The sequence below is a fragment of the Opisthocomus hoazin genome, chromosome W (genome assembly GCF_030867145.1).
Source record: "Opisthocomus hoazin isolate bOpiHoa1 chromosome W, bOpiHoa1.hap1, whole genome shotgun sequence".
Lineage (NCBI taxonomy): Eukaryota > Metazoa > Chordata > Aves > Opisthocomiformes > Opisthocomidae > Opisthocomus > Opisthocomus hoazin.
The window spans coordinates 921,208-935,582 of NC_134453.1; the positions used below are offsets into that span (position 1 = coordinate 921,208).

Here is a 14,375-nt window from a genome sequence, read left to right on the forward strand (position 1 = left end):
GTTGAGGAGATGTTGCCCCACTCCATCCCCTGCAGCTGCTCATTGGAATGGGGAGGGTTCTTTGGGTGATGCTCACAGCCTCTCGGGAGTTTCGGGTGGATGGGAAGCTCCCAACGGAAGAAAGCGAGCCCTGGCTGCACCTTGGCGCTCAGGACCGGCCCGTGTGGCCCCTTGTGCCTCCAGCCTCAGCCCACCGAGGCCCAGGCTTGGTGCCCAGCGCCTTGTTTCCTAAATGCAGCGTCTGCAGCAGCTGCTGCGTTGCCCACCAAACGCCCTTTCCTCCTCAGACTTGCCGGGGATGTCGGGTTAAAACGGAGCTGGAGCCGGAACCCTCAAACTTCCCAGCGCGGTCCTGTGCAGGATGGGCACGCTCCTGCCAGCGGGCAGAGGCGTTTCTCCAGCCCACGCTGGTTTCCCACAGCGTGTCTGCGAGCACGCACGTCTGCAGGGTAAGGAACCGCGAGTCACTCTTAGATGCCCAGTGCACTTTCTGCTTTCCTTGGGGGTCTAATCAGAAAAATCTATGATTGAAATAGATGAAGACAGTCACTTCAGTCTTTATGGCAGGAAAAAATTTAAATAAAATCAAAAATTGGAAGGGAAGGATGACAGGCGTGGAAACCTTAAATGAGAACCTCCTGCCCCTGGAGTGATTCACATTTCTGCCTGTTCTGGTCCCGCTGGAGCTGCACAGCACAATCCATACAGATTTAGTGCACTCCCAGACATGACCCCCCTTGGCACTCATCTTTCAGGACCGAGTCTCCTTGACTAAATCATCTTTAGTTTATCTCAGTCCTAGGAAACCACAGATTTGCCTACATCAGAGTCCTAACAAAAGAAAAAAACCTGAGTCCCAGAGCTGGGAGGTTGCCCCGAGACTGTGTGAAGTTTTTCCCGGGGCGGATGCTGGATCGCGAGGGCTGCGGTGGCTCGCGGGGCTGGGAGCACCGCGTGCTCTGCGGCCAGGCCATGCCGAGCGAGCCCTTCAGCCAGAGCAAGGGCGTTGAATTCTGCGGCCGCGGAGCTCCTCGCTGCCTGTGCACTGACTCTCAGCTAACTGAAATCAGGGAGGAAAAAAAATAGGATTTCCTTTTCCGTGGCAGGACCCTTCCCGTGATGTGCCCGCGTGCCCCTCGCCACGTCCGCCCGGGAAAGGGAGCGGGAGGACGAGCAGCATCCCCCAGCCCCCCCTCGCCATGGCTGCGTTTCAGCGGTTGCTAAATCATCCCTCGGACTCCAGCGCGCCGTTTCCTCCCTTTTCCCCTGAAAGCGCTTGCTTCATCTCTCTCGCACGTTTCCCCGGCGTCGCGGGGCTGCGCCTGCCGCCGGCCGGGGAGCGGGCTTCCTGCGGGCTCCCCCGCATCCTGACCCCCCGCCCGGCCGGGAAAGCTGTTTTTCTCATGCCGGGGGATGAATTCCTATCGCATGTGCTGTAGCCGGGAGCGAGGAGCACTCGGTGCGATTTCCTCCGGAGGGTCAGCGCGAGGAGCAGGACCGATTCCTCGTGCCCCGAGGGGGTCCGCAGCCACCGGCAGCAGCTCCCAGAGCAAACCCCGGCAGGCATCGCACGCTTTGGCCCCTTCTGATTCCTGTACACTATTTCTCAAAAAAAAAAAATATAAGCTGTGAGTTTTGATCTGCGCGGCCTCTCCTTTGGTTTCCACAGTGCTGAGATCCACCCGTTGACGTTTGGGATTTTTTCTACTCAGCTCTGTGCTGCAAGAGTAATGATTGAATAGAAAAAAGTCCTTCGACCTCGATATAACCACACTGGGAATTCCAAATGCATCTTCTTCGTCTCTCGTGAGTCATGTGCAGTTGTAAGGTCAGTTATCCTTCCTTTTCCCAGACAAAGAGCAGCCTTTGCAGCTGACCCTGTCGGAGCACGCGGCTCACGGCGGTTCAGCGCGTGGTCCCCAAGCTTTGCCCCCCTTTTTGGGCGGTGATTCCCTGGACACGGTGCGGGGCTGCGGGCGGGAAGGACCCGCGGCGCTGGGAGGGGGCCGGGAGCGGTGAGCAGCCCCGAGCACCCCGAGGCTTGAGCAGCGGAGGGGTGCAGCAGCTCTGCCGTGCCGCAGGGTGCTCAGCCGGGCAGGGGTCTCCAGCGCAGAGCCCCCGGTGCACCCTCCCTCCCCTCGGCCTCTCCGCGGGAAGGAGCTGCAGAGCTGGAGGGGCTTCGCGGCTGAGCCCGAGCGAACGCGGCTTAAGAGACTTAGAGGCGCTGAATCACCCTTCGGTGGGAGATTAGAGTGTATTTCTCCTCCAAATTCGCACCAGAAGCAGCAAAGTTCTTTAATCTCATTCAGGGCCTTGTTATCCTCTTTTCCGAGACTCATCCCATTGAACGTGAAGCATCTCCAGACGCTTCCCAGAGATCCCCAGCGCGGAGGCGGACGGCGCAGGAGAACCGGGGAGCCCGCTGCCGACACCACGTCCCAATTCACGCGGCGGGCAGCACCCGCCGTGGGTGGGCCCCGTGGGGAGGTGGCCGCCGTCTTCGGGCAGAACATCCGCAGCAGCTGGGACCTCGTCTGGAGCTTGGGTGCTGTTGTTTGCATAGCAACTGAACCTGAATTTGGGGAAAGTGCCTACTACTGCTGCGGGGTTTTTATTGGTGAGTATCTTATTATGAATATTGCTTGTACTCTGAGTCCTGAAGTTGTGACAGATGAGCTGGCTCTTGCCCATGGCTGGGTTGCGTGGGTAGGCTGGAAGAACGCTTCGTGACTCCAGGTCTGCTTCGCTGGAAACTCTTTGAGGCCGTAAAGCTCTTCATTCACTCTTTACGCTCCGGATTCCTTGTGCAGGCTGGAATGCTGTGGAGCAGTTGTCGAACACCAGGACACTTTAGCCATTAGTCCTGAGTTTCAGAAAATGCTGAAAATCAGCGTTGGGCGAGTGCAGCGGGCAGAAACCTTGTTTTGTTTCACTTGAGTCCTCAAAAACTTAGCAAGCATTCCGTATTAAATTCTTGCTGCTCTTAAGGAGCATCTTCTGAACACAAAAATGCTTATTGGACTGCCCTCTGACCGTTGATCACCTGGAGTGGTGGCTGCAGGCAGCTCTGGTGAATGCAATGGCATTCACACACCAGTATGGCCCCGACTCCAACCGGAGCTGCTTGCAGCCGCCAGGAAAATGCCAGAAAGTTTGAAACTGAAAATTAACATGCTCAGGCTAAAGAGAAATTGCAAATTTTTAACTGTGGTTTGTCCTTCGCATCCAGATAATGAAGTGGCAGTTGCTTTAAATGAAGATCACATCTCAGAGCTCAGAGGGGGAGTTCCACCGCGTCGCTGGGCAGCGGGCTGCAGCCTGTGGTACAAGGGCACCTCCTCGCCCTCAGGTACATGATATTATTAATTTTTCCAGCGATCTGGCACTTCCTATGGATAACGGACAAGGTAGATGGCTAATTCCCTTTTCTTTCTTTTTTTTTTCTTTTTTTTTTTTTTTTTTGTGGAGGGAGAACAGAAGAACAGAGAGAAGTGGGGAAGAAAGGCGAGATGTAATAAGACGTACTTTCATGTAGCTGTATTTAAAGAACCACAGAAGACGTTTCTTCCATCTTCCGCAAAGCCGCGGAGGGTTTCAGAAGCACCCGCACATTCAAACGGACGGGAATGTTGTGGTTCGTACCTCTCTTCCATTGATCTCTAATTCTACCATTATCCAATGAAAAATACCAATAGCAGAGAAAATACCGTTACCCAATGAGAAATACCAATAAAACAGAGAATGAGATGTGCCACAGACAGTCTTCAAACGGATGGCTTGGCGAGTGAGAGGAGGAAATGAAGCACTTAAATCTCTCATCAGATGTTCTGAAAATTATTTCAGCTGCTAGAAATGCTAAACAAATTTTTATTTCAAAGGATATGTTCCAAAATCTTCCCCTTTGATAATTGCTTTTTTTTTTTTTTTCCAACCATCTGTCATATATTTCGTTCCCGCCTCGGAGGGCCGCTGCTCCCCTCCGCGGAGGGCCTGGGCGGGCGGGCGCAGCCCCCCGGGTGAGGCTCCGGGTCCAGCTCTGGCCCCAGCACCCTGTGACCGCACACGGCGGGGCTTCGGGATGCGGGCACGGTTCCTGCTCCTGAGGGTGTCTGGCTCTGTATTTCTGCAGTATGAAGCTTTTTTCTTTCTTTATTTTTTTAAATAATTTTTATTATTAGCTGTGAATCGTAGAATCATCTGGGTTTAGATTTAAACCCTGCCCGCCAACATGTCACAGTCCTTCGAGGCTCCATCCTTGGCCCTTCAACGATTCTCTCTTTCTGCTAATCTCCATCAAAATGTTGGCCTTTTTTTTTTTTTTTCTTCCTGCTTTTCTTGGAAGTTCCTTCAGCCACAAAGCAGCTAAAAAAAGAACCAGCCTGCCTTGCTGGGTTGGCAAGGCAGAACCTGCTGCTTTCTGCCTTTCTTCTTGCTGCTCCGTCCCTGTGTCTGCTGCGAGACGATCTATCTCTCACAGTGCCCACGGCGGGGCTGCGGTCCCAGCTCGCCCCAGGCGAGTGGCATGGAGGGGAGGGCTCTTCCCCAGCTGGACTGCAGAGCACCCTGTGGCCACCCTGCCCGGCTGGCCGGGACCCGCTGCCCGGTGCCCATTTTGGGAGGTGCGGTGGTGCCCGGGGGTGCCAGCCCGCAGCGGGGATGCTCGGCGGGTGGGCACCACCGACGCAGGCGCTGTATCCGCGCTGCGGCGTCGCACGGTTGCGACGGGATTGTGCCTCTGACTCTTGTCATTCTCTGTTTTCTGCGATGGCTTTGCCTCTGGTTTTTGTGTTTGCAGTTGTAGCGCTCTGTGCCCATTCGGAAAAACGTTCTCATAAAGCCGCGACGCGGTGAGCAGCGAGTGCCGGCCGCCCTCGCGGTGCCAGGGCATCGCTCCTGCTGGAGCGAAGGGCGGGGGGCTTGGCAGAGGGGGACACAGCTGGATGAGACGCCGCTTTTCTGGGTTTCACCCCAAAAAAGCTGGGTGAGGGGCCCTGTGCCGGGATGGGGCCATGGATGGGATGGGGCCGTGGGATGGGGCAGGTCGGGAAGGGACATGATGGGACGAGGCTATGGGATGGGACGGAATGGGGCTATGGGATGGGACGGGATGGGACAGGATGGGATGGGGCCATGGGATGGGATGGGGCGATGGGACGGGATGGGACAGGATGGGATGGGGCCATGGGATGGGATGGGGCGATGGGACGGGATGGGACAGGATGGGATGAGGCCATGGGATGGGACAGGGCTGTGGGATGGGACAGGACAGGGCAATGGGATGGGATGAGGCTGTGGGATGGGACAGGTTGGGAAGAGACAGGATAGGATGGGGCTGTGGGATGGGACAGGATGGGATGGGGCCATGAGATGTGACGGGGTGATGGGATGGGACAGGGCCGTGGGATGGGACGATTCGAGAAGGGACAGGGCGATGGGATGGGGCTGTGAGATGGGACAGGTCGGGATGGGACGGGACAGGATGGGGCCGTGAGATGGGACGGGGTGATGGGATGGGACAGGGCTGTGGGATGGGACAGTTCGGGAGGGGATGGGGTGATGGGACGGGACAGGGCCATGGGATGGAATGGGATGGGACGAGATGGGGCCATGGGATGGGACGGGGCGATGGGATGGGACAGGGCCGTGGGATGGGACAGTTTGGGAAGGGACGGGGCAATGGGACAGGACGGGACAGGGAGATGGGATGGAATGGGGCCGTGAGATGGGATAGGTTGGGATGGGACGGGATGGGGCTGTGAGATGGGACAGGTTGGGATGGGATGGGACAGGATGGGGCCGTGGGATGGGACAGGACAGGATGGGGCCATTGGATGGGACGGGTGGCTGGTGGCTCCTGCGCGGCCAGCCCGCGTGTCTGGTGCCGGGGCTTGGCTGGCCCACCCCGGCCCAGCGCCGGGGGCTCGGCGCCCGCCCGCAGCCTGCCCGGGCGTGCGGGTTGGCGTGGTGGGTTAGCGCTTTCCAGCTGAATTGTCAGCGGCGGCTTCTGTCGCTGCCAGATCGACGCGCGCTCAGGCAGCGTTTTTGCTTCCCCCCCCCCCGAAACGATATTGTGAGAAGGTTTCAGATTTGCGAAACGCTTTCAATTTGGTGATGTTGTTGGAAAAATATTTGCTTCCAGATCAGCGTGCGGTGTAAAACAGAAGGGCTTAATGCTCGGTGCTTTGCGTTCCGTGCTTTGCTGAGGAGCGAGGAGCGCGGCTCCGGCAGCCTTTTCCCACTGCTGGGGAAGCGGAGAGCGGGGCGTTACTGCCCGGCTTCGTTTTCTGACGGGGTTAGGATTTCAAATATCCCTTGAAAACACCAGAGCTTGTGCTGTTGGTTGACAGATTGATAGCCCACGCTGTGGTTTGTAATACTTTGGAGAACATCTTGAGATGCTTCTGTTATGACTGAGGTAAGGTTGGGAAATAAACATTCGCTTATTTTGTTACACTTTTTAAAAATGTTACGATTGGTACTAATATTAGCGTGCTGCCGACCCAAACAGTGCGGCGCTGGGCTGGGCTTCTCCCCTCGCTTCTCGGTGACCGGGCACCTCTCCTTCCCCCCGGAGACCCGGGGCCGCGCGGCCCCGGCGTGGCGGAGGGCACTGGGGTGCTCCTCGCTGGGTTCTCACACCCCGCAGCCACTGCCAGCAGCAGCGGTGGGGCTGTGCCAGAGGCTGGATTTATCGTTAGCCTCAGCTCTAACCCATTTTGCTTGGCTGGGTGCGCTGAGGTCCTCGGGTGGTTTTATTAATTAATTAATTAATTTATTTATTTCAAGTCAGACCTCTGAAATCTGGTGATCCTAAGGGTCCCTTTTGACACTGCAGCAACATTTTAAGTGGATTTGTATGGGAACACACACGAGGGAGAAAGAGCCAGGTGACGGCAGCGCGTGCTGAAGCCTGACGGCGCGCAGCGAGGCTTTCGGGGGGGCAGGTGCCAGGGGACCCCCGGGCCGAGCCGGCTGTGGGCTCTGACCTGGTCAACGCTGACCCGAAGAGCTGGGGGAGCGCACCCCGCACCCCTCCAGCGAGAAGTGCTTGGTGGCGAGGCCGGGCACGGCCACCCTGCCAGCAGAAAGCTGTCACGATCCAAATTCCTTCCCCGAACTGCACGCTGCAGGAGAGGGAATGGCTCCGGGGCGTCCCCGCGCCCCCCGCTCTGTCACTAGCGCGGGGGCTCTCCAGAGCTGCCCGTGGCGCCCTGAGGACCCTCGCGCGTGGGCCGTAGGCTCAGCCGATCTTCGGCAGAGGCATTGGCTGCTTCACGGGGGTTCTCCATGGGCTCTGTTGGAGGTTCTGAGGGTGCTGGAGGACTTCTGCGCATCCTCCCGCGTTTGTGCCTCGGCAAAGCAGCAGCCAGCACTCCTTTCCCACCCTGAGCTGCTTGGGTTGGGTTTAGTCAGCAGTTTTCAGCCCCTGGGAGTGCGCACGCCTTGGAGAGGTCACCTTGCGAAGTACCGCTCCATCGCTGCTGGGGGTTTCTAAAGGAGAAGACTTCCTTCCTTCTACAAACAGCAAAAGGTAAAAGTCTTAAAAATACATTTCTCTCTGTGTCAGAAGTTCAGCAATGACCCTGTCAGGTCCAAAGCAGCGCAGGGCTGCACACCCGCGGTGGCGGGGTTCTCTGCCCCGCGGTGCCAGCGGCAGCACCCAGCCCCGTGCCCACCCCCAGCTCTGGCGGGGTGCAGGGTCGCTGCCACGGGCACGTCGCTCAGCCACGCAGCCTCCCCGCTGCTCCCCCCCGCAGCAACCCCCCGAACCCCACGCCGTTCTCGGAATAGCACAGACCCCCTTCCCTTCAGCTGGGGCTACATCTCGCGTTTGGAGTGGAAACCAGGGTGCCCAAGCGGGTGGGTTTAATTCAGCGTGCGGGGATGGGCAGAGCACCCGGAGTGCCGGCGTGGGATGGGGGCTGCCTGCCGAGACCCCGCGCAGGCGAACGCCTCGCTGGCTCCCCAGTGCCAGCGGTTGCAGCTCATCTGTTGGCAGTCGGCAATGTGCTGAGAAAACGTATCTGCTGGATTAAAAAAAGGCTGTAGGGTGACCAGATGTTCCGGGCACCGAACCAACGCGGTGCGAGGGAGGGGGAGCAGGATGGCGCTGCTAAAATCGCGGGGAGTCCTGGGGCTGTCTCTTCTCTGTGCAAAGAGCTCGGTCCTTCGGGGTACGCTGGGCAGCCTGGGGGCTGCAGAAGGCATCTTCCTCCGAGGGGGGATGTGCAGGCGTGTCTCTCTCCCCAGCTGACCCAGCGTGGCCATAAGCTGTGCCTGCATTAAGGCTGCTTTTGCACCGGGCGTCCCTAGGATGCTGGAATGACCTCGCCTTAGGGGACACTCGTGGTGGCCCTGAAAGCTGCGAGAGCTTTGCACAGCAGGATGACAGCAAAGCTGCCTGATGTTTTCGTGGATGCACCCACTAAGGGTTTTAAGAAGGTGCTTGGTACTGATGGGGGGCACTGGCCTCACTGTTTTGGGGTCTGAGGCGATCATACACAGCTGTTTTGCGTGGTTTCCCTGCTGTCCTGGTTGAAGATGCTCTCGGGGGCAGGAACGTCTCCTCTCAGTCGCCAGTTCCTCTTGCTCCTCTAGTTCCTGGGCGTTCTGCTGTAAGTGACAAGAGCCGGGGCTGAGCTGGGCTTCATCCTCACACAGGGTTTAACCTCGTTAGCTGATTGCTCGGATTTAACCTCAGTGCGTTATGTGGCTTCTGGGGAGTGCAGCCTGGTGGCTCCTGCAGACCAAAATGGGAGGAGAGGAGCAGTTCTGGCAGGCTGCCCGGTGGGTTTCCATGTGAGACCCTGGGATATTGCAGGGGGAGGCGAGAGAACTGGTCCCCTGGAAAAATTGCTGCAGATATAGGGAAAAAAATGGAAGCTTTCTTACCCTTTCCTCTCCCTTCTGATGCTGCGCAAAGGGCAGGGTGAGCGATAGTGGGACAAATCCTCACCAGTTTCTTCAAATCGTTCCCAGTCCAGCTCTCATGCTTCTGATCTATCTCCTTCCTTCTCTCCCCTTCCCAAATCATCTGGAGTTTTGCTGCTTGGCCCCTTCCATTCAGATTTCCACCCGTTCTTCTCAAACCATATGTATGGGTTGGTTTGCAAGAAGGGAGCCTTGCGTGACTCCTGGAATAGCAGCAAGCCCAATAGCAGAAGAAAATTGAGCTTGAAAATGAGTATTTCCCCCTTAAGATGAATGCAAATCAGGGAGCCTGAAGAATAGTGGGAAATCAAGTAAAGTGAAGTCCTGGAAACTATTACCTCCTGCTGGTAGTTTAGGACTGTACAAGAGCCAAGTCCACAGACATCAAAGTATTTACAAATTAAAATAAAGTCGGCTCTCATGGTGCTGTAGGAAATGGGGTGGGTTGATGGAGACCCAATGTGGGTTTCCTCATAAAAGGGGAAAATTAATATGGGAAGGAATTTTATCGTATGAGATTGCTGTGTGCAGCCAACACTGAATTTCAACGGCGGTTGTAAAAAATGACCCTTTTAACCGATATCAGCATTCTAGTATCTTCACTTTGCCTTCTTTCACGCGCACGCGAGCGGCTGAAGAGCTGCCGCAGCGCTGGCGCTTTGGGGCAGTCTGTGCCTGCGCGTGGCAGCACGGCGGGCAGAGCATCGCCGTGTCCCCGCCACGGGCACGTGTCCGGGGCCGGTGGGGTGAAGCGTCCCGTGGAGGAGCCCGGGGCTTGCTGATGGCTACAAAAGCAGCCCAAGCGACTGGGCTAAACCAGAGACCAGCTTTCGGATGGCTTAGTTAGGTCAGATTGCCTGCTCTGGGTGACCCTGCTTGGGCAGGGGGTTGGACTGGGTGACCCACAGAGGTCCCTTCCAACCCTGACTATTCTGTGATTCTGTGATTCTGTGGAATGGATGTCACTCACTAAAAATAAGCAATAGTTCTCTAAAGCTTACAAGCACGAGAGACGTGCCCCCTACCACATAAAGAAATGCATGTATATACACTAATATATCTATGCAAATGTTAAGACAGCCACCAGCTCCTCCAGCCCAAGTCCAAGATAAAGTCCCCATCTCTGTCCCTTAGACCAAACGGAGAGGGGAAAATCTGCTCGCACAGACGAGCATCCCCATCAGCTCTGCGGAAAGACCACAGAAACGATTACAAACCTCGACAGCGCTAGTTACAGGGACATTATCCATAAAGCATGTAATCCTATCCAAACCTTCCGACAACGGTTTCACAGTACGCCAGAATTTTTTTAGGATATTTTCTATTTTCATCCCGTGATCCCATGTAATACATAGTCTTGGCATTTCTTATCACTTCCAGCCATGCATTTCTCAATTTTTTTTATGTTTGTTCCAAATTTCAGTGCTGTGCATCCTTTTTGCCTTAGACCAAAAGCATATCACACATTCTCATCATTTTAATTAAACTAGGGCCAAGCCAGGGCAAATGTTTGATTTTGACTCAAAAGGTGCATGCAAATCACAAATTCCATTTGATTCAAAATGGAAAAGGCTCCCTGCTACATCCTGACTGTACATGGAACGAAGCGGTCTGCCAAATTCATGGCTGCATGGCACTTTAGAAAGTGTCTGTGTTTTTGAAATAAAAAAATGAATTCAGGCATTAAATGTAAGTTGTGCATGCATTGTTTTTAAGATCCGCAGCGAATGCTACAGTAGAAGACTCAGATCTTTTCACTTGAGGCAAGCGCCATTTAAATTTATCAACGCTCAACAAGCAAAGACTTCAGTGTGGAGGCTGACTGAAATTTGCATTAAATCTCTACTGAAACAAAATTTCCTAGCATGTGAATGATCTCCAAATTACTTCCTCCTGTAATGGCTTTCCATTAAAAGCACTTCCAAGTGCAGCTGCGGAAATGGCACCCGTGGCAGGTATGAGCACGCACCTTCAGCTGGAAAAGCACGGTCCTGCCGGGCTGAAACGGCTTCTGTCCCGTTCAAATTTGCTATTTTTGTCTGGACGGAGTCTGCGCTCCTGGCTGCTGCCTGCTCTGCCCGAGTTGCTTGCAGTGGAAGCTGCAGACCAAGGGTCAAGCACCAGCGCTGAACCAGGCCCAGCTGGCACAGTCCTCTCTCCGGTGGGTTTTCGGGCCCACCGTTCCGTCGTTTTCCTTTCCTGCATGTTTTCCTCAGGATCGAAATGTTTTTTCGGAGAAACTGTGTTTGAGTTATTTATTGATAGTGTATTTTCACATGAAAAAAATCTACAGGCTTGTAATTTGGATGTAATGTTCCCCAAAAGTCATTCAGGCAAAATTTCTTTTTAACTGTGGCTAATTACATATACTCGGTTGCTCAATACCAAAAATAAGAGCATCTGATGTAATGTTTATTATTTCTCTCACAAAGGGGAAAAATCATAAATTCTTTCTAATGGGATCTTTAATAATAAAAAAGCACATAATCATTACTATCAAAAGATGCATGGCTTCCATGGGGTTCACTTACCAGCATTTTGTCTGATTACATCTCTGTTACGCTCACAGCATTAATTATTGGAGGCTAATTAGGCGAAATTGCAATGTAAACCCTAATGAAAACTGGTCTTGCAAACCCCTTGCTGCATCCTTGCAGTGAGGGAGACTTTTGGCTTGCAGCAAGGAGCAGTCCTTGCTCGCTCACGTGTCTGTGGCTCCCGGTCTCCTCCGAGCGCCCGGTTTGACGGTGCCAACCCCCAGAAGACTTGGCTGGGAGGAAGCGGGGCCGCCGACGGCGCGAGCGGTTTTCCGGCGTAGCCGTGTGCGGCTCTCCTCTCCCTGTGGCCCATTCCCGTGAAGGCTTTGATTCCCTCCGGCCGGCCCCCGGCTCTCCCAGGCGGCTGGAGAAGCATGAAGGGGACATTAGCCACCTCCGCGCCGAACTGCAGCTCAACGTGCTCTGCCAACTCCCTTGCTCTGTCGTGGGGGTACAACAACGGGAAAGAAAATAGGTAACTGTGTTCCTTTTTGGATGACAGATCCATTTCCATTAATTTGCAGTATCTCTGATTTTGGCTTGGCAGTGATACGAACCTACATGTCAACGGATCTCAAGGCTGCTTACAAACAGCACGCGGATATCACTGCGGGCAAGACGAGCACAGACGCCTGCTGAACAGAAAAGTCCCCTTATCTGCAGCAGTTTCTCTTCCTCGCTTGAGATGAATGGAAGGGGTGATGTCCACCTGAACACCACTTTTTCCCATCACGGTGCTGTATAGGCCATCACAGCAGCGAACCCCTGAGAAAATGCCATGGAGAGGTGTACCAGGGCTGCAGCTTTCCTGGAGAGCGGCTTCCCATGGGTGCTTCTCCCCGCAGCCATCCTGGCTGGAAAAGGGGTTGGAGGTGGGTGGTGTGGTCTTGCGTGGGTGCTTCTCCCCGCAGCCATCCCGGCTGGAGAAGGGGTTGGAGGTGGGTGGTGTGGTCTTGCGCGGGTGCTTCTCCTTGCAGCCATCCCGGCTGGAGGAGGGGTTGGAGGTGGGTGGTGTGGTCTTGCACGGGTGCTTCTCCACGCAGTCATCCCGGCTGGAGGAGGGGTTGAAGGTGGGTGGTGTGGTCTTGCGCGGGTGCTTCTCCCCGCAGCCATCCCGGCTGGAGAAGGGGTTGGAGGTGGGTGGTGTGGTCTTGCACGGGTGCTTCTCCACGCAGTCATCCCGGCTGGAGGAGGGGTTGGAGGTGGGTGGTGTGGTCTTGCACGGGTGCTTCTCCACGCAGCCATCCCGGCTGGAGAAGGGGTTGGAGGTGGGTGGTGTGGTCTTGCGCAGGTTCTTCTCCCCGCAGCCATCCCGCCTGGAGGAGGGGTTGGAGGTGGGTGGTGTGGCCTTGCGCGGGTGCTTCTCCCTGCAGCCATCCTGGCTGGAGGAGGCGTTGGAGGTGGGTGGTGTGGTCGGCATTGCCTTGCAGAGCGCGGGGCTGTGCAGGAAAGCTTCGAGACCGGGAGCTGGAGGTGTTCCCTGGTGACGGTGGGTTGGCCAGTGTAGACATGACCTTACCCTGTGTTTGTGAGAGGAGCCCATCACCTTCCTCTCTGCAGCAGCCTCTAACGTGTTTGCACATCTTTTGCACGCCTTCCTTCACCCATCTCTTCCCCAGACTAAACAAGCCCGACTCTTTCCATCTTTCCTCTTAGGTCATTTTTTTTGGCCCCGCTCGTCCTTGCTGCTCTCCTGGGACCGTCTCCAGTCAGTCCCCAGCTTCCTCCGGGTGCCGTGCCCAGGCCAGAGGCAGTTCCCCAGCTGGGACCTTCGCACCGCTGCCCGGCGCGGGGGACCGCTGCATGTGTCTCACACATGGCACTCCTGTTTGCACATCCCGGTACGAGCGTTGCTTTTTTTGCAACAGGATGACATTGTGTACTCAGCCCAGACACAACCCAGATTGCTTTCCTTGGAAGGAGTCCCTTGCATAATGTTTTCCTAAATAAAAATAATCATTACTTGAAGCTGTGTCCTTTCTAGTCTCCCAGTGAGGCGCATCTGAAGTTTTCTTTTTCTTTTTTTCCAGTGCTGAACATTTTTCCCCACCATCCGTAGTCATTAATATCGCGCGGAGATGATCTTCAGCACAGAGCGCTTCGGGTTCCTCGCCATCGCAGTGACGGCCTCGTCCCCATATTTATTTCGCCGGGCTTTTCGTATTGATTCCATCTCATCTGGCTAAAAATAAACATGGAAACTGGGATTGCTGTGCCTACCTCAGGCCGACACAGCTGCCAAGCAGATGTAGCTGCTCTTCAGTTTTCCTGTTTGTAAAATGGGGGCAGCGAAGTCCGCCTGTAGCGTCATTATTAGCGCAAGTGACAGCCCCTGCTGTAAAGGATGCGGCACCTACGGCGTCTCCGGCGTTTTCGCAGGCTGCTCCTTGGTGCACAGGCTCCTATTTTTGCAGGTTGAAAGCCAAAAACCTTGAAGTTGCTTTCTGCAGGAACTAAGTTACGGGAGTGTAAAGAACAGCCCCTTTTTACCTTTGCTAGAGGTCCAGCCTTGTATGTGGCTTATTTTTTCCCATTTTCTCAGTAAGTCACATTTATTAACATCTCAGTTTACTGATTATTTGGATAATGCCAACGCATTTCAAAAGGCTTTCTAAATTTCCAGCTTTTAGACATAAAAAAATTATTCTTTATCAAAAGAAGTCCTTGTTCCAGGCAAGAATGCAACTTCAGTGCTGATAAATCTTTCTAATCCTTTCTTTTGAAGTCCATGTGAATCAGTGCAGCAGTGGCCTCTTCACCGGTGACAGGTAATGCCAGCGGCCCGCGGGCTGCAGTCCGCGTCACCCCACAGAGTGCGGCCCCGAGCCCCCCGCCTCCCTGCTCTGCGGGATTTCGTGGAGCGGAGCAGACGGGCGGTGTTTTCTGTAAGCACGCGCCCAGAAGCGC

The 14,375-nt window shown here is 55.0% G+C and overlaps 1 protein-coding gene across 1 annotated transcript; it reads left to right on the plus strand.

Moving 5' to 3' along the window:
* Positions 1 to 1,813: 1,813 nt before the first annotated feature.
* On the plus strand, positions 1,814 to 13,417 carry LOC142365718 (uncharacterized). Its single transcript, XM_075446788.1, has 6 exons — positions 1,814 to 1,823; positions 2,021 to 2,617; positions 3,230 to 3,349; positions 3,469 to 3,634; positions 12,016 to 12,340; positions 13,125 to 13,417. Exons 1-4 carry the CDS (start codon positions 1,814 to 1,816, stop codon positions 3,513 to 3,515), a joined length of 774 nt encoding a protein of 257 aa, XP_075302903.1. The 3' UTR covers positions 3,516 to 3,634; positions 12,016 to 12,340; positions 13,125 to 13,417.
* Positions 13,418 to 14,375: the final 958 nt, after the last annotated feature.